Raw genomic sequence first — 25837 nt, 5'->3', positions numbered from 1 at the left:
CACTGGACCAGGTTGCTCCAAGCCCAGTCCAGCCTGGCCTTGGTCACTAGAGGGATGGGGCAGCCGCAGCTGCTCTGGGCACCCTGTGCCAGGGCCCCACCACCCTCCCAGGGAACAATGCCTTCCCAATATCCCATCTAACCCTGCCCTCTGGCAGTAGGAAGCACTCCAGGCCCTTGATAAAAGTCCCTCTCCAGCTCTCCTGGAGCCCCTTTAGGTGCTGGAAGGGGCTCTGAGGTCTCCCCAGACCCTTCTCTTCCCCAGATGAGCACCCCCAGCTCTCCCAGCCTGGCTCCATAGCAGAGATGCTCCGGACACCTGATCATCTCAGTGGCCAGGATACCAGTGCAACAGTATGTTTATCCCACTCCTAATAGTCAGGTCTTGTTTACCCCACTCTGCATTACTTGAAATTTGAGACCGTTATAAGGAGCGGATTTGAAGGGAGGTTTTGCTGGAATAGGTACTCTGATACCAACAGGGACTCAGGGACCACGCAGCTCCAGTCCCGCCAAATCCCACTGCCAGTCAAGATAACCATGGCCTACAGCTGCACTGTAGGGGGGACGCTCCTGTTAAATTCAATGTCGAGGGTGAGAAGGAGCGTACCTACACTTGCTGGGAGCAGCATCACCCCTACTGATGTCGGCAGCAGAACATAAAACGCAAATGCTGCTGAAGGAACGAAGCAGGGTGTCCTCCTCAACAGACCGCCCTTGGAATGGCATGGATGGACTGCCACCACCTGGCTGGATTTTTTGTTTTGCTCTGAAAGCTGGATGAGGTTTTGGAGTACACAGCTCAAATGATCATCTGTTCAGAACGAAGCAATTGATGCTGGCAAAACAGAGAAACTACAGACAGAGTAGTTGTTTCTAATGACTTGATTTCTAGTTGGTAGATCAGTATTAAAATGCTTCTTGTAACAGTTCAGTAATAGCATCCAAAATGCAAACTCCTCAGTAATTAAATACCTAAATTTAGACACTGACACCACAGATTTGCTCTAGAAGCATTTTAATTTACAAACAGCAATTCCAATTGACTTTATACCATAAAAAAGGCAATTTACAAGCAAGAAACAAATTCATCAGAACAAAATAAAGCAGCACAGAAATATTCATGTCACAAATCTAAAAACAAAGTGAATACAAGAGTAAAATATCATCTGAATAAATATTTTAAAGTTCATGCTGTAAAATAATCCTTAATGGCAAGTTACTAATTCTTACAGCATCAGCTTAGCTAGCTTCATTTACTTCACGTGGCGATGAAGTGCGGAGGTGTGAGGTTCCCGGTTTATATTGCAAGATAATGACACCAAGTCAAGTCATTCAAACTGTTCAATTATTTATCTTGAAAAATAACCATACAAATAAAATTTATTTTAAAATACAAATTTTCAGTCAGAAACAAACACTGTTAAAATCGTGCAAGAGCTCTACCTCTAACCAGATCTACAACCAGAGGTTCTCAGGCTGAGTTCAAAGGCTGAATCCCTGGCCTGTGGGAACGGGATTCAGCAGTTCTGTATCTGCCATAGCAGGAGTGAGCTACAGGAGCAGGAAGCAAACCTGCTCAGTCAGTGATACGTGGCTTCACATCCCCTGAAGTAATACAGGAACACATGTCCCAGGCTTACTTATTTGTTTCGTTTTTTTTTTTTTTTATGTAAACTTGCATAACTTAAGTTAATGCTGCCACAGGGATGTGCAAGTAGTATTAAATCTACAATATTAAATACAAGTATTCTGGCACTTGATAAAACATATGTAAAATGCACACAGATTATAAAGTTTGAACATTTTGAATGACTTTACTAAACTTCCAATTTGATCACTGAGTATTATGAAATTTACAATTCATGAAATAAAGAGATTCATATAAAGAATTTACATAATTCCCCAAATACTTTCAAATATAAAATTTAATAAATAACCCTGACCAGTCAAAAAGCACCATTCAAGGGTAAAGTTCCCTTGGAAAATAGACTAGGTGTTGCATATTTGAGTCCCTTTCAATGGTTTCATGTAAAACCTGTTTAGAAAAATGACAATAAAAGAATCACAGTAAACTAATACAAAAATTAAAATAATATATATATATTTAAAGGTAAAGCTTATTCAATATTTTCCCAGCCCTTGATTTTATTCCTGTCGTTCTTCCCATAATTCAGCCTAAACATTATGAGGCCTCATTGTTTTGTCTAAAGTAAACCAAAGACTTCAGCACAAAACATGTATTTATGCTGGAGAAGACTGCATTAAAACTCTAAATTTAGGCCTACAGTCTACCCTGCTGACAGTGAACTGACAGTATCCTTTATGCTACAGAAAGATTTCACACTCAAAAAGCAGAGCCAATCTTGACGCCTTAGTGACCAAACTGAACTTGTAATACACTTGTAAGTATTTACAAAGCTATTTTCTAAACGTATTTACAAGTTTAAAAGAAGTAATATGGGAGATAACTGATAAAGAAAACTAAAATAATAGTTTTAAACCAGAAACATTAGCAAAGGTATAAAATCCTTTATTTTCACAGTTTGTCAGAATAGGTTAAGCATCTAGAGGAAAGGACACTGTCACTGTTTTCACATTTGTCTAGAATTAAAAAGGTAGATTAAGAAGAGACTCAATTATGAACCAGCCTGTATAATTTCATTACTTATTTTCTTCACATATTCTATTGACTTCTGCATTTACTGTAAATGAAATGTGTAACAGCCCTGTGCTAAGAACTGCACAGACACGAGACACTGTACAGTGCTTCCACCCTTTGCCCGGTGGTCACGCCTCGTGTCTGTGCCAGTGCTGATCCTGGCACCCCGCTATGTGACAAGGCACAGTGGCAGTGCTGCGGCCAGGGGTGACGGCGGTGTCCGGCAGAGCCCGGAGCGCTGCCGGACCGCAGAGCTGGACTATGGCTTGGAGGCAAGAACGCTGCCCGCGCGGGGAGGGACTTGCACACTGCTGAACCACGGCTTGTAGAAAAATTGATCATTTCCTGCCCTTTAACAGTCTGTTACAATGTTTTGAACCTGAACCTGTACAATCAACATGATGTTGTATTCTTGTTTGCTTTTGTCTGAGACAATTTTGGATAAGTCACTCTTTGGTAAACTCAAACCATTTTCATACATTTACAAATACAAAGAACTAGATTTAAATAATGCTAAGATTGTGACACAGAAATTCAAGAAATATAAATTTGTACCCATATCCTGCTATCCTCAAGTCATCCTTCCAGGGAAAAATTCACACCAAAGGCACCACAGCACAGGTTCAAGATAAAGGGTTAAGAATAACTGTACATTTCTTGGATTTTGCATGTCTCAAACTTAATTTACCAAAACACACTTTTTGCATTTAATTACTTAAAACAAACACTCAAGGAAAAAACTGTATCAGAAACACCATGTTTTCAGGTGAGTAAACATACAGACTACCTGCCTTTAGACACAGACTATCCCTTCCCTCACTGGAAACAAAATTTCTGTTGTTGCTTCAAGGAGAGAAACATCTCCCCACCCCCAGCCTCTTTACTTAGGCAGCTTTAGGACAAAGAGGCAAATGATGCACTTAATTTGACTGAAACTGCTCCAATTGAGCAGCTGGAGGTTATTCTGTAAATCCATGTTTGAGAGATTAATTCTTATTGCAGAGTGTCACAATATGAAGAACTAGTGTATTTAATAAAGCCGCTGCACAAATATGTCCCAGCTTCACAGAGGCCAAAAAGTTTTACAAGATAGCAAACCTACCTTTTTCTTTCCAATAATTTAGAAATGCACTTTTATTCTCTAATTTTTGTAAGTTAAACAGCACGTTCACAAACGGATTTTCAGTATCAGCTAAACAAACATAGGACCCAATAATATAAAACCTGTATTCTAAAGAATGATGTGATTAGTTTAATAATTAATTCTGTTCATCAGGTAGAATGTTAAACAGTAGTGTTTGCCAGCCCATGCTTTTGAGGTCTTTTAAGCCATTGGTTTTTTGTGGTATGGGATTGGTTTTTTTTCCTTTCTTCTTTTTTTTTTCCTTTTTTTTCCTTTTTTTTTTCTGTTTGGTTGGGATCTTGGGAAGTTGGTTTGTGTAGGGGGGCTTTTGTTTGTCTGTTTTTGGGGATTTTTTTCCCTTGACCATTATGTTTCACATGTTATATATTATACTGACCTAAATAATGAAGTTAGCACCATATTAAAAACACGTATTTGGTGAAACAAAAAAGATTTAGAGTATTTTTAAAGTTGTTGGTAGCTTCTTTATAGAGAAAAAACCACTGTAAAAACAGAGAAGCCATAGCAACTCTGTAATACTCACACATGAAATAACATATTGCTCAAAATTCCCATAAAGTATTTGTTTTTCTATACAAAAAAAGTACAAATTCCAAGTGCTGGCATATCACTCGGAAATTTAAGTAGGAAGCCAACGTGCACCTGAAAGCAGCTCTCTGTGAAGAGACCTATTAAAATACTGCTCGGAAATACTGTGATTTAAACTACATCTCTCTCATGTTTTAACCAACCATGAAGAGTGATGAAGTTAAGTTTAATTACCTGGTACGGTTCTACAGTACAAAATGAAGGTAGATTCTGAGGCCAGTAAAAACACATTTTAGACCACAATGCTACTTTTAGGTTTGCTAATATTTTTTTTTTAATATATAGATATATATATATGTGTATATCTATATATATATAGATATATCTATCTCTATATATATAAAAAGGTCAGCACCACAGGTTGTCCAGGTTGCATTCTAGACAACTAACAAAACCTTTCAACAATTTAACCATAGTTAATAGATTTATGGCATTTGGTTTACATATGTTATAAAGCAAAGCTATTAAAACAAAGTAATTCACTTTGCTCACTTTTGCACACAAAGTAATAGTTTAATAAAATGAAAACCAAACAACATTTGTTTGAAATCAAAACCATCCTACCAAAGTCCGAAGTTCTAAACCCTAAGCAGAGAGGAGTCCTAACGGTTGATAAAGTGGCATATGGTATTAGCTTTGACACAGAAAAGGGAAAGTGAAAGCATTTTATATATATAAAGCAAATTTATATATATAAAGTCTCACTACCAAAGCCAGTTAGTAAGAGTGAACAGATTTCACTGTGACAGGAGAGGAATCAAAGCTGTAATATTCTCTCTCCCAACTGCTGTGTAACTCATTACCAGCAACAGGATTTAAGAAATAAAGGAAATTACAGCTTCTTTGAACATTCAGCAGAGCTGCCAATCTTATTCTAATATCTTTCTCCACTGGCATTTGCGTCTCACCAGATCAATCAGCGAGGACATTTGACCAGACTCTTCCTAGCCTTTCCCCAGTACACTGTCTTTATATTCTGAGTGTCTTCAAATACAAAAAAAACAAACCCCAAACAATTCAGCCTCTTTCAAAAACAAAGAATACTTCTGAAATCTTCTCCAGAAACCATTTCTAACTGATTTCCAGAAGGTCGGGAAAATGAAAAGGCTGTTACACTTGTACTGAAGATTACTAAAAGAATAAAATACTTTAAAAATACATTAGTAATGTGCTTGTCTGTTTCACTTAGATGTAAGATTTTAATCAGATGTGTTAGACATTGCATGAATTTCCATACTAGAATCCATGGCTTCAGAAGCTGAAGCATCGTTATCTACTTTCTGTTCCCCAAACGCTTCTGTTCTGTCTGGAGACTCAACCCTGTTTCTCACTTCTGTAACCCCCGGGTGATTTTTTCGCAAGTGCTGGTTTAGTGTACCCTGGAAAGGAAAACATTTTCCACAAATCTCACAGCGAAAGGGTTTGTCATCTGTGTGACCACGAATATGATACTCAAGTTGGTCCTTACGGGTATATTTCTTTCCACAAAACTTGCACACAAAAGGAGTTATTCCCATGTGCAATCGCATGTGTCGATCAAGGCTCCCTTTCTGGTTGAAAGACTTGCCACAGTAAATACAAATTAGCCTCTCATTGTATGGATACCAATGACCTCTTGCATTTCTTTCCCGTGGACTATTTTCATATCCTGGATTACTCACCATTGATTCACTGTCAGCCCCTTGCACCAAGCCCTGGACATCACTATGCAAGTGACCTGTAGGTACTCGTTTTTGGCGTGCACGACCCCCTCTGAAACAGCTCAGCATTGACCTTGAAGGACTTGTATTGCTCATGCTTCCAAAGGTTTCTGACACACCTGTCGCCTGTGATGAGGCATGAGTAAATGAATAAACATGTTGTAAGACAGACCCATAGGAACCAACGTTTACTGCGACCACCTGCTCTCCATCCACCATTTCAGTGTGATATCCATCATCACCAAGGGAAGAGCTATCAGAGCAGCTTGGTCTGTCAGACTTTTCCATTTTAACTTTCACCTCTGCAATCTGACTTTCCCTTACTATCAGGTCTCCTTGGTCATGATCACCTTCAATCTGAATCTCATATTCAGAGATACTCCCGCTGCTGCCTCGGTCTGAATGCCCTTCTTCTTGCAGACGACTACGAAGAGTTTTGCCTGGAGTAGTTTCCATCCGAAGGTCGCTGCCTGCTGTTGACTGTCGCACCTGAGAGCAATAGGGAGGAGATATCTCAATAGGGTTGGCAAAGTAGCTGCTGTCTTTAACGCCATTACGATTCTCTGAATTTTCTTCGGCACCAACAGTAACAGAATCAACATCACCAACATTGATCTTTGAATGAATACTCTCCAGTATCTGTGTGCACTTGTCAATGACACACTGCATCTGTAGGAAGCTAGCTGCAGTCAGAAAACTGACAACGTCCTTCAGTTGCAAGGACATCCTTCCAGTGTAACAAAAAGAAAGCAACTGTTCAAAAACATTGGGGTTTTTAATAACTGATATGGATAGGCCACTCATGGTGCTTAATGCTGAATGGTCGCGGAAATACGGAGAACTGGCAGCTAAGACAGCTTTATGGGCACGGAACGGCTGACCCTGGATGTGCACGATTATGTCACAGAGTTTCCCTTGCAAGCGGAGTTCGTTTAACTGGCTCAGAACAGTGTTGCTGTACTCCGGCACATCAAACTGAATGAAACTGCTGCTGTCCATTTCTACAGATGTAAAGAGTAATCTGAAAGAAAAATTAAAATATTTAAAACAGAGAATGAATACGGAGTTCTCCATTTCAAAAATAAATGCCTGCAAATGTTTAAGTCACATCACCCCATTGATCTGTTAAGGGTGCATTACAACAAAACATTTAGCATAAATACTCCATATAATAAAAAAGTACAGTCTTAATCTGAAAGATTTGAAAGAAAAATGTTTGAGCCACCCATGGATTTCAAATTTTTTAAAAAACAATTTCTCTTTTAGTTTTGTTTTTTTTTTTTAACAAACCATGGTGTGAACTTTGAAGCTCATCTAACACAGCAGTGATTTCCAAGCTAGAATAATTTGACATTCAAATTTTAACCTAACTTAAAAGCCATGGGTACTTAAACAGCAGGAAAATGACATTCAAAGAGGCCTTAAAGAGATGTATAGAGCTCCAAACAAAAGCTAAAGAAAAGGACTTTTCACAGATTACTATTGTAAAAAGCATATACACACACACTATCAGCCTGAGAATGTTGATCTGCAACATTACCCTACATTTCCAAGACTGGACACTAATCAAGCGCCCCAGAACCCTCAGACTTTTATTGCCATTCTAGTTCTTATTAATGCAGAAGTCTAAAGACATAATATTGCCACCATACCTGCTTTTCCAATTGAACAAACAGATCTCAACATCATCCATTGACTTCAGATGCAGGAAGCATATCCAATGTATCACAATATACTAGTGGATTTTTTTTCTATTATGTTACATGCTGTAATGGGACACAGGAACAATTTAAAACAAATTATGAAAATTCAGGTTTCTAAAGAGAAAATTGACAAGAAGAAATAAGATTAAAAGCCTAAAAGGAAGCACTGGAGCTCTAGCAGCTGACCCTCACTTAAAACTAACATTCACAACCTTCAAAAACAGAACTTTTTTTCAGCAGACACAAGAAAGCCAGCTTCCTGTCTTGACATTATGTTTGACTTAGAAAACTGGCAAAAACTCTCACAGAACATTCAATATCAAGTTATCAGACTTGCTAAATATGTTCTGTAACTTACCAGTGTCATTACCCATTAAAATGGGTAAATGGGACTTTGAGTTTTTTTTGGCTGAGATGTATAAGTGAGAAAAAAGACATTTTCTAGGCTCTTACATCTGAGGTGGGAAATAGGACTGCAAGATGGCTACCAGAAGTGATATGACTGTAGCAATCTCTTCAGTCCCTAATGTCACTATCTAGAAAACAAAAGTAATCCATAGATTATATTCCCATACACAAGAAGGTTTTATTTGATTTGTATATAGGATCAACTTAGCAGCTCCATGATAAAATTCTAGTAACATTAACCAAAATAATGTTCAGCGGGGTACTGTACCATAACAATACTCAATTATTCATCAGTGCTGGCAGAGCAGTAGCACTTTCAAGACAATAGTATTTATGGCTGAAACATTTCTGAAAGAATCTGGGAAGATCACTACAGTTTGAAAAGGCTAATAAGAACCCCCCCCAAGCTTTTTAACAGCTTCTTACATGTTGAAACATTTCCCTAACCTCTTCTCTTTTAGGGTCAGGCATATAGGATTAAACTGAAGCAAGAAGGTACTTTAAAATACAAAAGAACTTTGGACACATCCACTGTATACTCTAAAGAAAAAAAAAATAAGTCTGCAGTTAACCAGACAGTCATAATGAAACTTATACACATAACATTCCTTACAGAATTAGCACAGGTGAAGAAGAAAAAGAAATCATGCTCAGTCAGAAGTCCCATTCGGTACCTTCCACAGTATCTCAGCACGTGCAGAGGGAACCTGTGTTATTTCGGCTCAGTACAGTCATATAGAACAAAAGCTCAGAATTATGCCAGTTTTATTTGCAATATATAAACTTGAGCATTTTGGGGGGTAGTGACAACTCAGACAACTTGAGCTGGATTCAATTATCCTTTTGGGTCCCTTCCAAATGAGAATATTCTGTGATTTTGTAAAGTCACAGCAGTGTCAGGTACACTCATTGTTAAAAAGTAATGCATTTTATCTTGCTCTAGCTTTCATCCCTGCCTGGGAGTTAGTGTAAAGTTAGGGCATAGCCCTGCAAAATTTGAGTCTGGCACCTGTCTACAATTAGGTCCTCTCTTAACCTTTCCTCAAAAGTAGGTCAAAGTGTTTAAGGTTTTCATAGCTATTATGTATCCAAGAAACTGGCCGAAGGCACAGGTCAAAACTGCACACCAGGTTCACTAAGTCCTAGAAGGGCTCTGTGTTGAGTCTCATGTCTATTTTGTAGCAGATGATGCAGTCACACTCAAAAGAATCACATAAATTCTCTTTGCATCTGCACTGCATTTATTCATCAGGGTTTTATACAGCAAATATAGCCCATAAAATGGCTTTAGTAGTAGTGGATTGCTGCCCTATGTCTTCAAAGGAAAGTGTTCATTGAAGTACCTCTGAACATCAGAAGGATAACATTTCTTATTACATTTCAAAAGAAATTTCCTTTAAAAATTATGTTCTATGAAAACGCTTATTTAATTTGAAAAACAAGAATAGATGTTGACAAACCACATTAGGTATTTAATTTTACTGACATCATACAGTAGCAGCGGAGAAGCATCATATAACTATAACACGAAGCTGTGTGTCTGCCAACATAGTATTAATTTCTGCTCCGAAGTCTGCACCTGTTTCATTTCCTTCACTCACTGAAGTATGATTCACCATTCCCACAGGCAGGTGAATGACACAAATTATACTCATTTCAACTCACACTAAGGTAAGAAAAGATCCCTGGCATTTTCTTAGATTAGCTCAGCAACAAGGAATCCTTGAGAAAAAAACCCACATTACAAACCATTACTGTTGTAGCACATCTGAGAACAGGAATGCACAGTAAAGCCAGGAGGGTCATAATGAAAGTGAAGACAAAACCAAACCAAAGTACTCTATGACACCAAAAATGCCTCTACCCAGCAACAAGTGGCAGGACAAGAGGAAACAGCCTCAACCTGCAGCAAGGGAGATTCAGGTTGGAAACTGGGAAGAATTTCTTCACTGAAAGGGTTGTTAAGCATTGGAACAGGCTGCCCAGGGAGGTGGTGGAGTCACCATCCCTGGAGGTGTTAAAGAAATGACTGGATGTGGCACTCACTGCTCTGGTTTGATTGACAATGCGGTGATCAGTTAAAGATTGGACTCGATGATCTTGGAGGTCTTTTCAACTTCAATAATTCTGTGATACTCCCTCCATACATTATGCTCAGAATACAGAGAAAGGGCAAGAAAATAAGCAGGTATTTGTATAAATCAGTGCACTCCTCCCTTGCATTTTGTAGGACACAGTATTTGCACCATCTGTGTGAGAACTCAGGACATCGCTGCAAATATAATTCAAGAGACTTTTAACCTAGGAATGTTACCTTATCAGCTATGATCATGGAAGTTTTTGGGCAAAAGTCTTTATCACTCTTACCCTTTTCAGTGATGCATTTGCATCACTCTTCAGATTTACAACAGCCACACTAATTAACACTAGCTGTATCAAAGGAAAACTGCCATCAAGTATGTCACAGGCTAGGGGGGGTCTCCAAGACACTCTTAAAATAATCTTTGAAAATAGGGGAGTGACTGATTATAGAACATTCTACCAGTTTATACTTCTAATAACAGTGAAATACTAATTATCCCTTAAAAGTCAACATATAGTGCTCTTGGATGGCCTTTAAATAATATGCCACACAGCATTGTTGCTGTACTGAAACTCCATCCCCAAAGTAGGGTAAGCTACCCCACTGATAAAAACCAGCTTAATTTTGCAGCCAGTAAAAAACTCCACAACTAAAGGAGGGTAAGAAACCTACATAATCTCCCAACAAGTGAAGTACAACAAATTTCTAATAATACAAGCAGCACTACTCAAATATGTAGAATTGGTTTTTGCATTAATTCATCACTTCCTCCAAAATGCCCATTGGAACCAACGAAGATAGAGGAAGTTTGGCCAAATTATCTGTAGGAAAGCACACACAAAAGGTGCATGAGGCATATTATTAATTGGAAAACAGCCTTGAAAGTCAGTCTGCTTCATGTCTGGTTTGGACTACAATACAAAATCTGTTAGGTGACAACTACACAACAATTTAAAACTTTATTACTTTACCTCCTAAAAATGCAGGAAATGCCCACTTCCTCAGAAACACAAGCCAGTTAATACAGGCTGAACTGTAGTTACTAGAAAACTTAGCTCTTACATTCTTGTATCCATAGATAACTGAACATCCAGTGAAAATCATTATGCCTTCTCTGCAGCCAGACAGGCTACGTTCTACCAAAGTACTGAATACCTGCAGTGAAACCACAAGCAAAGCTCCTGCCTGGCAGGTGAGGTCTCTGGCAGTGCTGTGGGACACAACCTCACTAACTGCCTGGGGACCAAAGCAGTAACCCCTGACACTCAGTTCAGTAAAGCTTTATTAATTCAAACATTTGTGTAACAAAAATTTAAAAGTATTTCTTTTTACCTCACCAAGATTCACAACATGTGTACAGAAAATCACTTCAAAGAGTGGATGATTTTAGCATCAAAATAAAATCAATTTATTCAGATGTATGTACATACATGGACATGTATACATACACATATGCCAGTACCAGCAACACTGCAAACTCATTCTCAGTGGTCAGCATGGCGCAGCAGAGATATTGTTGGAACTGCATAGTTAGGATTTTATAGGAAAAAAGGACCCTTTTATTTGAGCCAGTATCCACAGAAAGCAGATAAGAAGTCCAAGTGACACTTTCATCCCTCATTCTCTTAACTGTCTCCCTCAAACTGCTTGCCTGTGTGGAAGTAATTGAAAAGGAAAAAATGAAACACCTACCAATGCATAAAAACAGTTTCACCTAAGAATTGGAAACCTCAATAGAAATAATCTCTAAATATTGACTCTAGAAATCAAATTGCCACAAAAGTAATCGCAGGCACACATCTATTTCTGAAGGCAAAAAAAAAGTTACCAGGAGGCAAACTGGAGATAAGCCAGGATCAAAAGGCGCCTTCTAAATAAAACTATTCTATGTGTCTATGATTCCAGTATGAACAAATATATTCTGCCAGATAAAACAAAGGGGCATGTTGATGATACATACACTTCAAATCAAAAAGATCTTACAAGTAATGATCAAAAGCTTTTATTTTGTGCACAAATTTCACAATATCCTCATTATGTAATGCTAAATAGCCACATTTTCCAAATACCTGACAACTTTGAGATGCCACTTCCATTATAAAAGAACTCCAGCCTGTATTTTGAGAGTGAGGATATATACACAGCTGGAACTTTCACAGAGTGGGAAGAGAACTCTTGAACCTCCTGATATTACAATTTTATTTACTATCAAGATAATACTTCATCACTATTGTGCATTTTAATCTGTCCACTTTCTTCTTTGTTTTTGGTGGGGTTTTGTTATTTGTTTTTTAATAGTAGCCATTCTTCATCAAATTGTTGACTTTTTGGCTCCGTTTCTTTAAGTAATGAAGTGACTATGTTCTCTAGCTATCAGCAACATTTTTTGCAGTAGATTTACAAGCTGCAAAGAACACATTTTCGTGGTATTTTCCTAGCACACTATTCGGGACAGGTGGAACTGTTTGGAGCTGTCCCTGGACCAGCAATGAAACACAAGCACATTCTGATCCAGATGTTGAGTATTCTGCAACACGTAACAACTGCAGTGCAGCTAATCCTATCGCACTTTGTTTTCCCTTGGAAACCAGGCTCACTCACGTTAACGTTTCTGAGACTGTTCAGGCTTGTTCCAAACTAACTCTCAACTCTGATTTACTCTAAGCCAATTCCAACTCTACGCGCTGTGCACGCCTGCCGGGATTTGGAAAGACCTTTGCATTACGGAGATTGGGGTTTCACTAGAACTTCCACCTTCTCTGATGGAATAGCAGCAGCTGAAAGGTCCCCCAGCTCCTGGCAATGAACACCTCCCCGAACGGGGCCAGGTTCGTTCCTCTCCAGTCCGCCGTGCCGGGGATTTTACGCCCCGCTCGGGTTAGCAGCGGACCCCGACACAGTCGCGTCCGCCCTCCCTCCCCGCACGCCAAAGCTGCACCAGAACCACCGACTCGGGTTACGCGACAGCTCCTGCCGAGGCACGGCCGGGCGAAGGCCGCCTCGACGAAGCCGCTGCCGCCGCTCCAGGCAGCCGAACCGAGCCACGGCCCGCCGGGCCGCGGTCGCCGCCCCCGCGGGGCCTGTCAGGCGCCGGGACCCCTCCTGAGCACGGCCCGTCCCATGGGGAGCGCCGCGCCGCCCCGGGGCCGAGCGCCCCTCGCGCGCCGCTCACCTGGGGCTGTCTGGGGCTCTCACATGGCGGATCCCGCCCGGCCCGGCCCGCTCCCAGCGCCGCTTCCCGCCCGCTCCCACAGCCACTCGCACCCGGAACTGATTCCGCTGGCGGCCGTTCCGCTTCCTGGCGACGCCCCGGCAGCGGGCGGTGCCCCCGGGCCGCTCGGGAACCCGCCCCGCTCTCGTCGCGGAGCCCGGGCGCTCCCCCCGGCCGCAGTAGGGCGGAGCTGCCCTCGCAGCGCGACTCCTCACGAAGGCAGAAGGCTTTGAGCATTGGCTGAAGCCGGGGCGTACGTGGGCAGGGCTCTTCCGAGAACTCTCACCGTGTGCAGCTCCAGAAGAGAACCCAGAGCCAAACCCCGATGGGCAGTCGGAGAAACAGCGAGGGAGCTTTTGGGGAAGGACATTCCCCACTCCAGCTGTTAACTGACACCTTTATTGAGCAAAGAATTAAGACATTCACCTGTGTTATACTGGCCTTGTCACTCACAGAAATCACTTCAGCAAGCATGTTCTAACTTTTTTTTGCGTTATCCTGCATTTGCTTGTAGGTCAGGTAACGCAACGATTCAGTTTATGAACCACACAGTTCATGTACTGGTTATCATGTACTACTTGAAAACAGTCAGTGACTGGTGCCAGTAGGTCCTGCTGCGATATCCACCCGGTCTAACCAGACACCACATTCTGTCTTCTGGAGGTATGTCTTTCTCTCCCTTTAAGACACAGAACAGAATCTTCATACATTAGACATTGAATGCTGTTCAAATAAAGCAGTGGTCTGGGAAGCATCCTGGCCAGGACACAAATAACAGAGTTAAAGAGCACAAACACAAACTCTATTTGTTCACTCAGAGAAAAAGCACTCAAACAACTAATTCTGAACAGGCAAAAAGCATTGGGCTCATTATTCCATGTTCAGTAAATGTAACCAAAATAGAAAATTAATTTTCTTGTACTATATTCCATTTGAATTTGCTGAAGACTGAATGTCTTACATAAATATTGACTTCTCTGGGTATTGACTGAACATGCTTTCACTGAGAGTGAGCTCATTTTTTGCTTACGTAGTAAGCAGTGGCTGGGACAGTTCTGCAAGGACTGAGCAGATGGAGGCTGGACAAAATCAAGTGTTCAGTATAAGTACCTAAATTTAGTCAAGGAGAGAAAGAAACCTCACAGGAAGGTAAGGGAAACTTTATCTTTAGTCCTTTTCACAGCATGAAATTTCCTTCATACTTAGGCAAGAAAAAAAAATCTATGTTATCTGTACCTACTTCAACTGTACCAAGAGGCCTTTTGGACATGTGATTGCTGCTACTATGAAGTGAGTGTTCTGGAATTTTCCTATCAGCATGTACATTCTCTATTATAACTTCAGAGATCACCATTCTGCAAAAAAACAGTTACAGCAAAACCTGTTTCACAAATTTGAACTAGCATGGAAGCCAATTACATAAAGCAGCAAAAAAATGGGTTTAATTCCACAAATTCATCAAACTTACTGTGTCATAAAAATCAGGTTTCAGTTTAATGTTTTCTTAGACTAGGCTGATGTTATCATTATTTCAAGAAGACACATTACTAGATACACTTTTTAATATATTTAATAAAGTTATGTATCAACAACTTTTGGAATTTGTACTTTTGAGCACTTATTTTGGCAAAGTGAAATATTAAATACTAGTACTAGACATGCATTCCTTTCATTCAAGCTTAAGAAAACATTTACAAAGTTGACAGATAACATTTATTAAAACATGTTATAGAAAAAAAGGGGCATGGGACTCTTCTATAAGAAGAAAATATTGAACAGTAAAATTAAATTAAAATCATGCTGTACAATTAGGACAGCAATATTTATAGACAAAACTATCCAACCTCTGCAATACAGGCATAACATCTCACAAAATATCAAGATATGCAAAGTTACTATTATAAATGACTTGTTTAGAATAAAAACTTATAACTCATTCAGGAAGATTCACTTGACTTGCATAAACAGTTACATTTCTGAAAGAAATATGGAATCCCATGAATCAAAAAAAGGAGCAGCAATCGACAGACACAGGCTTCAAGCAAAAATCAGAACTTGCAATTTAAACACATTAAAAATACACCATCTTTTCCAGCATCTTCCCCTAGGCCACTGACAGTTTACAGCTAATAGCTAAATAAGCCAAGCTACCCAATGAAGCATTTAAAAGACAAAAAAAACCCAGCTTTCCTTTGTTGCTTTGAGAAAGGTCCTAATTCTGTAATAGCAAAACACACAACGTACTGCTGTGCGCCCTCATAGTTCAGAGACAGTCATCTTGCTGGCACCCAGGCAAAAGTATTGAGATTACAAACCCTGATATGCTTACATTCTTTCACGATCAATCAATTATACTGGAACACTCAACACATCAGCCTTTGATCATCTGCCTTGCTTATGACACAGGACAGTTTCTCAAGCTTAGACACACCTCAGATGAAAAAAGCTGACCAAAAACTGTACTGACAATATCTCCTAGGGTCTATCTCCTCACCCATAAAACTAACAAGGAAAGTTTAAAAAATGAAACAACAAAAAAGCACTCTGCAAACCAACACTGGTGTGTGAAATAGGAACTTTCTCTCTCAAAAGGGTCCGGTATACACCTAAGCAGATTTTAACCCTGCCAACAGTTGAATTTTTCAGAATGGCAGTTACACAGATTCCATGGTAATTAACATCATAGTTACAAAATGGAATGAAAAGGAGCTTAGCTGTAGTATCATTAAGTCTTCTTACCACTACTAGGACAATGGCTTTGAAGCAGCAGGAAAGTCTGAAAGCCACCTGGGTATACAAAATTTCTGGTTTTCAGAAGACGCTCATTTTACTACAGCCAACAGCCACATCATCAAAGGTAATGAAGCATATGGGAAGATTAATGAAATTCATCATATACATATGCAGTCATATTATATATATACATATATATATATATATATATGGATTGCTTCCCTCCTCCCCACAAATAAGAAATAATTTTCCATACCTTGAACAAGACCACTCCATTAGCAAAGATCAGAAGCTTGACAGAAGCTGTATCTGTATATCTTGGCTTGCTATGTTCAACTGCACTGGCCACCAGCGGCAGGGACTGCAGGGGTGACACATGGCTAGCGTTTGCAGGCTGCCCTGCACTAGTCAAAAAAGTTCATAGTGCACAAAAAATGGATGCAAGCAAAAATCTCAACCAGAGGTGCACATAATGATTCTGCTTAAATATATTTAAGGAAGAGTGGCAGCTGCTAGCAAGAGGTGCAGGGAGACACATGGAGAAGATACTCCTGGGTACAGGTGGAGAAACTGAAGAGCTGCTCTTGGGAAAACACCTGAAGAAGTCACTGAGAACATGTATAGACACACTCACAGAAGGGCACGCTCCCTGCCTCAGGAGATTCACTTCTAAGATGACTTTGGCCTACAGCTGAGCCCTGCCAGAGCAGGCACACCTCTGAAATAACTGAGTTCCACAGAAGAACCAAGCTGGAACAGACACATCCCTCAAGGGACTGTGGCCCAGTGTCACCATGCATAGTGACACTGACCAGGCCAAAGCACCAGAGGGACCCCCACTGAGAAATGCAAAACATCAGACAAGGAAGTGTGCATATGACCCCAACCTCCTCTGTGACCTGCCACCTTACTAAAGGAAATGGCAGGAACTGAATACAACTCTTGGTGAAAGCAAGGGAAACTGAGAATACAAAGGCAGGGAGAAGAGGTGTTAGACTTAAGCTGAGCCTGAGAAAGATGGTTTAAGTGACTTTTTATCTCCCCCCCCTCCCCCCGCCCAATACCTGAATTGGTGATTAGAAGTTGGACAAAGGGCAATAAACTGAGTTCAAGAAAAACACCACAAGACAACTGTTTCACCTGTGACATGCAAAAGTAAGGATTTTAGACATGTGTCTCAAGCTGTCTTTGAATCATCAATCCTCTCAACCTGATCTCAGGACAGTCAGATCACTATTTTCCTGCAATCAACTGGTTTCATGTAAATTAACAGCAGAAAGCCAAGTGCTACAAAAATCAGTGGAGCAACATTTGCTGGATTTTCAAGACAATGCCATAATATGGGGTAAAACAGCAAGAGGCAAATACTAAAAAGTTACTATTCATGCTAAGTCATTAAAAAAGGACATGGTTCTATAATATGATCTACCGAACCTATTATAAAATCTTTAAAGTGTCTCTCGCAGTACATTTAATTTTAAAGCTTTATTTCAAAGTAATCTAACTGCAAATAGAAGTAACATTAAACCTTGAAATATCCCATATAAAAGTCATTCCAAGCTGGTAAAAGAAACAGTTTTGCTGGCAGCTCTGTAGTATGGTCTGCGTTCAACATTTTTGGTTTTTTCTGACCACAGTTTTCAGACTGGTGTTTCTGTCCAGCCTTTTTTATGGTTAAATGGGAAGAGGCACCCTTAACCTTTTATGCAAAACTAAAGTGACAATTGGAAAGGGGCTGAGAACCAATGTAATATACAAGATCATTCTTGAAATGAGTACGAGAATAAACACGCTGGACATGTTCAAGGCCAGGTTGGATGGGGCTCTGAGCAACCTGGCCTAGCTGAAGGTGTCCATGCCTATGGCAGGAGGGTTGGAAGTAGGTGACCTTCAAAGCCTCCTTCCAACCCAAACCATTCTATGATTCTAATGCCTTCCTTCAAATGTGATGATGGTACTTGCAGAAATGACACCATGTATGTGGTAAGGCCTTGGAGAATGGAAAAATAGGGCCACCGAGTGCAAGAACCCTTTCCTCTACCCTCATGTAAACAGGCAAGCATTATAGTATTTTTTAGTATTAAAAAGGACAGTGTTAACAGTGTGTAAACAAACCATAGAGGGAATATAATTTCTAAGTTTAAAAAAAATACTTATTAAGTATTATGGTTTGGTTTTTTAGTTGTTTTTGTTTTTGGGGGGTTTTTTGTTTTTTTTTGGGGGGGTTTTTGTGGTTTTCTTTTTTTTTTTGGTTTTGTTTTGTTTAAATACAAAGTGCTATACATTAAGCAGGTTACAGTGTTAGTGAGCAAAATCCCTGTTTCAGTACCTTGATCACAAAGGTTAAACATGGCCACCATGGTATTTGTAGAGTTCAATTAAGTGCTAATAACAGGAACTCTGTGGTGCTGATTATTAATGCCCATTGCCAGCAATGGGTTCATTGTACTTGGGAACATCTGTTTTAACAAAATTCCATATGAAAAAATATTTGAATCACTAGAAGATTAATAATTAAGAGCCTCTTAAAAAAAAGTTTTTAAGTAGAATGCCAGTAAAGAAATTACAGTAATTACAGCTCACTGAGTAGAAAACCCTCAGCTTGCAGCAGACATTCAGGATACAGTTCAGTTGTATCTTAAGACAATTTGTAACTGGGAGTTCAAAAAAGAATCTGAAGTGTAATAATCTTGGTGTGGTTTTGCTTCACCATACAGGGTCATCTGTTCAGTACATTATCCTGCACACAGCAGTGCTTAATACAGAAATTGGGGTCAGACAGGCTTAGGCTTTTAACGCTGGTTAACTTTTTCCCCATGTGGACAGCACTGTACTTGGTTATCACCTCTTCCTATTGTATTCTATGTATGTTCTTTCCTTGTCATATTTCAGTAAGCTACAAAGAAGCTTTTGCTTACCAAGAAGCAATTGCTTTTGCATTGGACTGCATTAAGCTTTCAACCCCAAAATCCTGTTGTCACCTTTTCAACTGATGCCTTTACTCAATCTGCAGAGCTGGCAGCATCCCTTAGAACTATACACATTCCTCCATCTATCTCCATGAATGAGAGCCCCACACACAGATCCTCATCTTAACATAGAACAAGTGTCACTCCCAGCAAAAATACCAGCTTCAGACATAAGCATGGTACCATGTTCTGCAGTACTATTAGAAGATCCAAATCACATACTTCCTACTTTTTTCCACAAGCAACTTTAAGGAAGCAAACAACTCTGCTTGTGATCATTAGTCACAGTAGTTCAGTACCAAGAATCAGTATTATATACTATTCAAATAGTAAAGAATTAAAAGTATAAATACCTATCAATGACTATGTAATTTTCCTAAAGCAAGTTTCTAAAACTAGATAAAAGTTCTCACAGAAGTTTTTGTACCAATAACAAGTCAGTTTATGAATCCAGAGTTTGGTACTTGCTACTGTAGTAAGCCACAAATTTTGAACAGAAATTTACACTTTAAATATTTGATTATTTTGACTAAGTTCCAAATGTTACATTTTACTTTAGTTGGTGTCTTATTTTTTAATAAGACATACTTATTACACACACTTCTAGAAGCTCTCACAACATAGTAATTAAAATCTAATGAAGTCAAGTACAGCATTAGAGCCTAGAAGAGCAAATAGAAAGTATACTTCAGTATACATTAAGTTTATGTAGTGAAATCTCTAAGTGCATTACATACTCTAAACAGAAATCAGCACAAAATTAGACACTTATTTTACTGAAGATAAATTTAAAAAAAGAAGATGTATAACTGAAATCTAAACCACCTTTACCACTGCCTTTCATAAAGCAATACAACAAAGGCTACTGAATGATGCACACTACCTAATGATGCTTCAGCTTGAGGTGGAATTCTCTTCATTTTTTCTTCATTTAAATGTGAATCATGTTAGCCAGTTTGGTCATCTTAGTTTTCTTTTCCATTAAGGAGTACTACCTGAATTTCTCGTTCATGTAAGTATTTCCAGGATTTTTTTCAATTTAGAGCTGAGTTTTACTGTGAATTTAGAGGTCTTGGAAATACAAGATGGCTTCTAAATACTGCTGTGATCACAATCCATCTCAGACCTCATTTTGCAGGCACATTTCAGATTAACCACATACACTTCGCACAATAAACACCTGAAGTAATATTGCAGGAAGCAAAATACATTTCATGTGTTTATACCAGCATACTTATTAAAACTTTTGTTTTGAGAACATACAATAGCAAGTACCAGACATTATTTGCATAATTAGTTTATTTTTCTTACTCTACTAAACAAACGCAAGCACTAATGTCTTAGTTCATCTCAGTAGTACTCTGCTCAGCTTTAGAAGCCTGATAGGACTTGGTACAAGAGGTCACATGCCGATGAAAACTGTCCCGCCACATAAATCTTTTCCCACAGATGTTACACTCATACGGTTTTATGCCTGTATGAATTTTCATATGGCCTACAAGATGGTGTTTCATTTTGAATTTCTTACCACAGACACCACAGCCATAAGGTCGAAGACCAAGGTGCATACTCATATGCCGATCTCTCTGACTTTTGTGTGTAAAGCTTTTTCCACACTGACAAGGATAGAGCTTATCAGCGTGGGAGAATCCAGTGAGAGACGTTTCTTCTTTAATCCCAGCAGCCATATCAATGCTTTCACCATAGCCTGCTGCCATCATAAGATCCTGTCTGTGAGCACTTAAATTTCCATCTGCCCTTTCACCGGAAAATTCTTCCATAGATGAGCCATAGAAGTCAACTTGTTCATCATAATTACTTTCATCTGCCTGTTCATCAAATTCTGCTTCCATCTTTTTGTCAGCTATGTGAAAATCTTCAACACCTGAAGACTGGATGGAGTGATCTGCCTGGATGGTATTCATGGATTCAGAAACTTGGTGTTCATCATAAGGGTTATCAACGCCTTCACAGTCTTGTTCAAACCTTTCTGGTTTCACATGGATCCACCGCTTGTGAGACATGATACTGGGTTTGCTATACATTGGTCTGCTATACTGGTACTCTGCACTGTCACTAGTTCCCTCTTCCCCATCCTGACTGGTCATTCCAGTGCTAAGTCTATCATGTTCTGTTGAAGAATTACTGGGAAGGTACTCATGTTCTGTCAGCTGACATGACAGTTCATCTTTAGAGCTCTCTTCTTCGTTTTCACCGTCTCTTAGTTCCTGCACTTTGTGGAATTCTGTCTGTCCTCCAGAGCCAAGTTCAAAGGTTTCAACAAGGCCATTGTAGCTACTACTGCTTGGGGACTGATGGTCACTGCCATGATTCATCTTCTGACACAGAACTGTTGGGTTTCCCTCAAGCACTTCTGTGCACTTATCCACTACGTGCCACATCTGAAGGAAACTTGCTGCTGTCAGATAACTAACAATTTCTGGTGCAGGCATTACCAGCCGGCCTGTATAGGTAGACAGAAGAATGTTTTCAAATACTCTGGGATTCATCACATCAGGCAGGACTATTCGCCTGCTGTTTTTCAGGAGAACCTGATCACAGAAATAAGGTGAGCTAGCTGCAAGAACAGCTTTATGGGCTCTGAACAGATGGCCCTGAACCACAATGGACACATCACATAATTGTCCTTGCTGGCGCTGTTGGTTTAACTTCTGCAAAATGGTGCTAGAAAAATCTGGAAATTCCACTCGAAAGGAGCTTGACCCAGACTCCATTTCATTACAAATTTAGTGTTGTGCTGTAAGAAGAAAATATAAAATAAAAATAAGAAATAAAATTAGAAATTCTCCTTGGTCAAGTATTGACCTTTCCATTTTCTTCTACATTTTTATTCTTTTTTCTTAACAGACTCACATGGAACTCAACCTTTCGCCACTGATTTATTCTCTCAAGTCATCTCACTTCTCTCTTCTGAAAGCTGTACTAAGGCCATAAATTGCTATGCTAGAATATTTTGCTCTGTTTCTCCTCTTCAAGAGGACTCACCAACTACACCAGGAGCTACAAACAGCAAACTATCTAGCTGGGATAGACTAAGCATTTCAAACATGAGTTTAGGCTAATGAAACCGTTATATACAGCAGAGTTCTAACTCCAGGATGTCTCACAGTTTGTACCACCATATGAAAGGTTTTATATTTCAAATGCCAACAAAATCATCTGTCACCCAACAAACACTGATTTTACACATGAAATATTTCATTTAATTTTTCAAAAGCAACCGTATCAACTCACAGGATGACACTGGAAGCACAGGCAGAACCTCACTAAGAGTAAGGTTTATGACCCTTCTCATGTATTTCCCCATTGTTTCACTAACTGAAAGGTGGAACAGCAACAGCTTGTACAGTTTTTAATTCCAAGCTTATTGAGATATTTGGGTTAGGGGTAGGATTATAATGTTCCTTTTAGAGAAATCATACAGAATTTAAAAGGTCAATCAAGAAATTGATACCTTTGCCACACAGAACTTTTCCTGCTTGTTCCTTGTGTATTTGTAACAACATAGTAATTACATGACAGAATCTCAGCTAAGAGCTCCCAGATTTTCACATGTGTATTCTCACATAACCCAGATATCTTACAAAAAGATTAGCAGCCCTTTTAGCAGTAATACAACTTTTTCAAATGCATGCTTGAAATTTTAAATTGAACTTGAGATAAATTTGCACATTATTGTAATTTGAAATGGCAGAAGTTTAAATGCCACTATGAAAAACCAATGCTAAACTGCTTGAGTAAGTTAAACTTGTGCAATTTTTCTATTTGATAATGTGTAAATTGAGTGCTATGGGATTGAAGAGCCATGGAGCAGCAAGTGGTTTCAGCGGTCAAGGTCCATGAAGTTGCCGCCTACATAATTTCAGAAGACCACCTTTTAATTTACAGTCTTCGGTACTCCTCAAGCTCTTTTCCTCAAACCACCAATCCTCTTCAGAACTGAATCAGCTACCAATACTTTTCCAGTGAGCAATGGAATACTGCACCTGCCAGTTCAATTGTTAATTTTTCTTACCACTTTGTTTTAAAATAATTTGACATAATTATTTAAATATTTCAAATTATGTTATACCTTGTGTATATTAAATCCATTTTTTGAAACAATCCGATTTTCTTATACAGATGCAGTTCCTTACCCCCCTTCAGAATATTCTCAGATTTAAGATTCTATTTTTCAATATTTGCCTGTAAAAAAATAAGCCTTCAGAAAATGTTCAACTTAAGTTTAAAAACAGATGCCTGCAGAATTCATATACCACTACTGATAATCTAAACTGCCATCATTCAGCAGGGAGTCAGCATGTGACCACAAAAACATTTCCAGATGACAGCAGACTTTTTTGTATTTTAAGTCGTCATGCAGACAAAATGTAAGCGAAATATTTTCAATTAGAAAAGCCATACAAGTCAAGCAAACTGGTTTTCAAAAGGAGTTTCACTCCCTCCTTCTACAATCTGTTTTGTTTTGCAGTTTTACTCCAAACTCATACAGAACAAAGTCTTTCTACTTCAATTAATAACAATTTAAAAAACAATCTCCATGTTGGAGCATTGAGTAGAACATACAAGTCATATTTAATTTGCTTTAGGATCCCATTAGTCCTAACAAGTGCCAGCAGGGAGCTCCTTGCCCTCTCCACGCGCAGGCCCGCAGACCTTGATCTCTCACCCTCCCAGCGGCCCCGCGATGCTGCCGCGGCCGCGCCGCAGGGGCCCGGGGGGAGCCGCTCCGGCCGCGGGACCAGACAGGCCGCAGCGCCTCCCGCGGCCGCGCGGACCCGCCAGTAGGCTCCGGCAGGAGCGGATCCCGGTCCTGGTCGCACCGGGGACACCGACCCGGCCCGAGAGAGCGCGGGACCTGCGGCCGCGGGGCGCGGGAAGGCCTCGCGCGCCGCGCCGCCCCGCCCCAGCGCGGACCCGCGGACCGGGGCCAGCGGCAGCACGGCCGCCCGGGGTCCACGAGCAGCAGCGTCTCACCTGCGGGTCGCGGCGTCTCTCTCATAGCGGGGCGCCGTCGGTGTGGCCCCGGCCCGGCCCTACCCGCGCCCACCCCGGCCCGCACCGGAAGCAGCTGCCCCCCTTCCTGCAGGCACTTCCGCGTCCCGGTCACGTGACGCTAGCCCAGCCCTTCCGCTCCCCACCCGCAGGGGCTCTTACCCGGGGCGGTGGGGGCGCCCCCTGCTGGCTCCGTTTGGGAGCGGATGGATTTGACCGGAGCGCTCAGTAGGAATGGTTCGCACCCCAAAACTCCCTGGGCTGAGCTGTGCTGTCCCGTCCTGTCCCTTTGTGGCGCAGCTGCTCCCCAGGGCAATACTCTCAGCGCTGCTGTGAGCACTGCCAGGAGGGGACCACAGACAGTACAAGTGAAGCCCGCCGTCCTCGCCGGGCGCTGGCGCGGCCCGCGTGTTCCGCACAGATCCCTGGTGTGCTGGGGCGCGGGATTTGTCCCAGCGCCAAGCCGTTCCAATGGGCACGCAGCCAACCCACCCGTGTCGGAACCCTTGCACCGCTCGGGCTCGGTCCTGCCCCGCTGCGGCCCACAGAGGGCGCCGCTCCCCACAGAGGCCGGCCCTGCCTGCCGGGCCCGAAATCCGCCCCTTTCTGCGGGAAAATGTCCCAAATAAACTGATTAAAAATTAGTATTAATTAGGCTTCATCCTTAATATTTTTTAAAAAAACGGACGACAATATCTCAGTTTTTAAATGCATCACAAAGACTTCAGCTGGATCGTCCTTCCCGGTTGGTTGGCAGCCGTCGATGCAGCCTGGGCTGGCTCCGTGCGCGCCGGCTCCGCGCACACCTGGGCAAAGCTCCGCCCACACCTGGGCAGAGCTCCGCGCACACCCGGGAAGAGCCCCGCGCACACCTGGACAGCGGCCCCTCCACACCTGGGCAGCGGCCCCTCGCACACCTGGGCAGCGGCCTCTGGCACACCTGGACAGCAGCCCCACACACACCTGGACAGAGCCCCACGCACACCTCGGCAGCAGCAGTCTCGACAAAGCTCTCAGAACCGGAGCAAGAGGTTCTGTGGGGCAGAGCCGTCCCGGCTCTCAGCTCGTGCCCCTGAAAATCTCACTTGAGTGAAAGCCATAGAGGTTTCTTGTGGCTGAACTGGAGCAAGAGAACGTGCTAAAACCCTGGGGTAGGAAGGAGAGCAAGCCGTTTCATGGGAGCTTAAGGAGTTCTCCTTGACAGAAGCCATCCCCACTTTAGCAAGTACTATATCTGAACAGAATTTGGTGTATTTTCAACTCTGGTAGTGCGCATTCACATATTAAGTACATATCCTTCCTACATTAATAGGACTGGAATTCTAATAAAAATTGTAATACAGAAAAAAGAAAAGAGAGGGAAGATGTTTAACATAACACAATTATGTAGTTGTCTCTTACAGGCATTATGAGAGTACATGACCAAATAAACCACTACATAAGAATGATAAGCAGTAGGGCAAGGAAGTTTTGAGAGATGAAATAGCACACAGCAAACCAAAGCATTAAACATGAGTGTGGCATGAAAAACACTTTGTATTTCCTTCATGTGATCAGTTCTGGAGTCTTCATGTGATAACACTGACTGCAGGAGCAGGGCTGCAGGGTCAAGGCTAGTTTG

At 41.0% G+C, this 25837-nt stretch overlaps 2 protein-coding genes across 4 annotated transcripts; both read right to left on the bottom strand.

Moving 5' to 3' along the window:
* Positions 1-1642: 1642 nt before the first annotated feature.
* ZBTB34 (zinc finger and BTB domain containing 34) lies at positions 1643-13757 on the bottom strand. 2 transcript variants are annotated; one of them, XM_026796382.2, is made up of 3 exons: positions 13460-13591; positions 7746-7859; positions 1643-7114 (listed from the first exon to the last, which is right to left on the bottom strand). In XM_026796382.2, the coding sequence occupies exons 2-3, from the start codon at positions 7784-7786 to the stop codon at positions 5593-5595; spliced, it is 1563 nt and encodes a 520-aa protein (XP_026652183.1). In that variant the 5' UTR covers positions 7787-7859; positions 13460-13591; the 3' UTR covers positions 1643-5592. The 2 variants fall into 2 exon arrangements, with proteins under 2 accessions (XP_026652183.1, XP_026652184.1); XM_026796383.2 differs by lacking the exon at positions 7746-7859 and having other exon boundaries at positions 13460-13757.
* A 134-nt stretch (positions 13758-13891) lies between these two features.
* On the bottom strand, positions 13892-24736 carry ZBTB43 (zinc finger and BTB domain containing 43). Of its 2 annotated transcripts, none has more exons than XM_074556560.1 (2): positions 24379-24736; positions 13892-21958 (listed from the first exon to the last, which is right to left on the bottom strand). In XM_074556560.1, exon 2 carries the CDS (start codon positions 21933-21935, stop codon positions 20541-20543), a length of 1395 nt encoding a protein of 464 aa, XP_074412661.1. In that variant the 5' UTR covers positions 21936-21958; positions 24379-24736; the 3' UTR covers positions 13892-20540. The 2 variants fall into 2 exon arrangements, with proteins under 2 accessions (XP_074412661.1, XP_074412660.1); XM_074556559.1 differs by lacking the exon at positions 24379-24736 and adding an exon at positions 24199-24351.
* Positions 24737-25837: the final 1101 nt, after the last annotated feature.

The sequence above is a fragment of the Zonotrichia albicollis genome, chromosome 21 (genome assembly GCF_047830755.1).
Source record: "Zonotrichia albicollis isolate bZonAlb1 chromosome 21, bZonAlb1.hap1, whole genome shotgun sequence".
NCBI lineage: Eukaryota > Metazoa > Chordata > Aves > Passeriformes > Passerellidae > Zonotrichia > Zonotrichia albicollis.
The sequence above is the reverse complement of the archived record's forward strand: the minus strand, read 5'-3'. Positions and strand labels throughout refer to the sequence as shown.

Coding starts and splice junctions, on each gene's coding strand:
- ZBTB34 (XM_026796382.2), bottom strand. CDS start 7,786: ATGGATGATGTTGAGATCTGTTTGTTCAATTGGAAAAGCAG. Junction 7,115..7,745: donor TTGTTCAATTGGAAAAGCAG/GTATGGTGGCAA, acceptor TTTTTCTTTCAG/ATTACTCTTTACATCTGTAG.
- ZBTB43 (XM_074556560.1), bottom strand. CDS start 21,935: ATGGAGTCTGGGTCAAGCTCCTTTCGAGTGGAATTTCCAGATTTTTCT.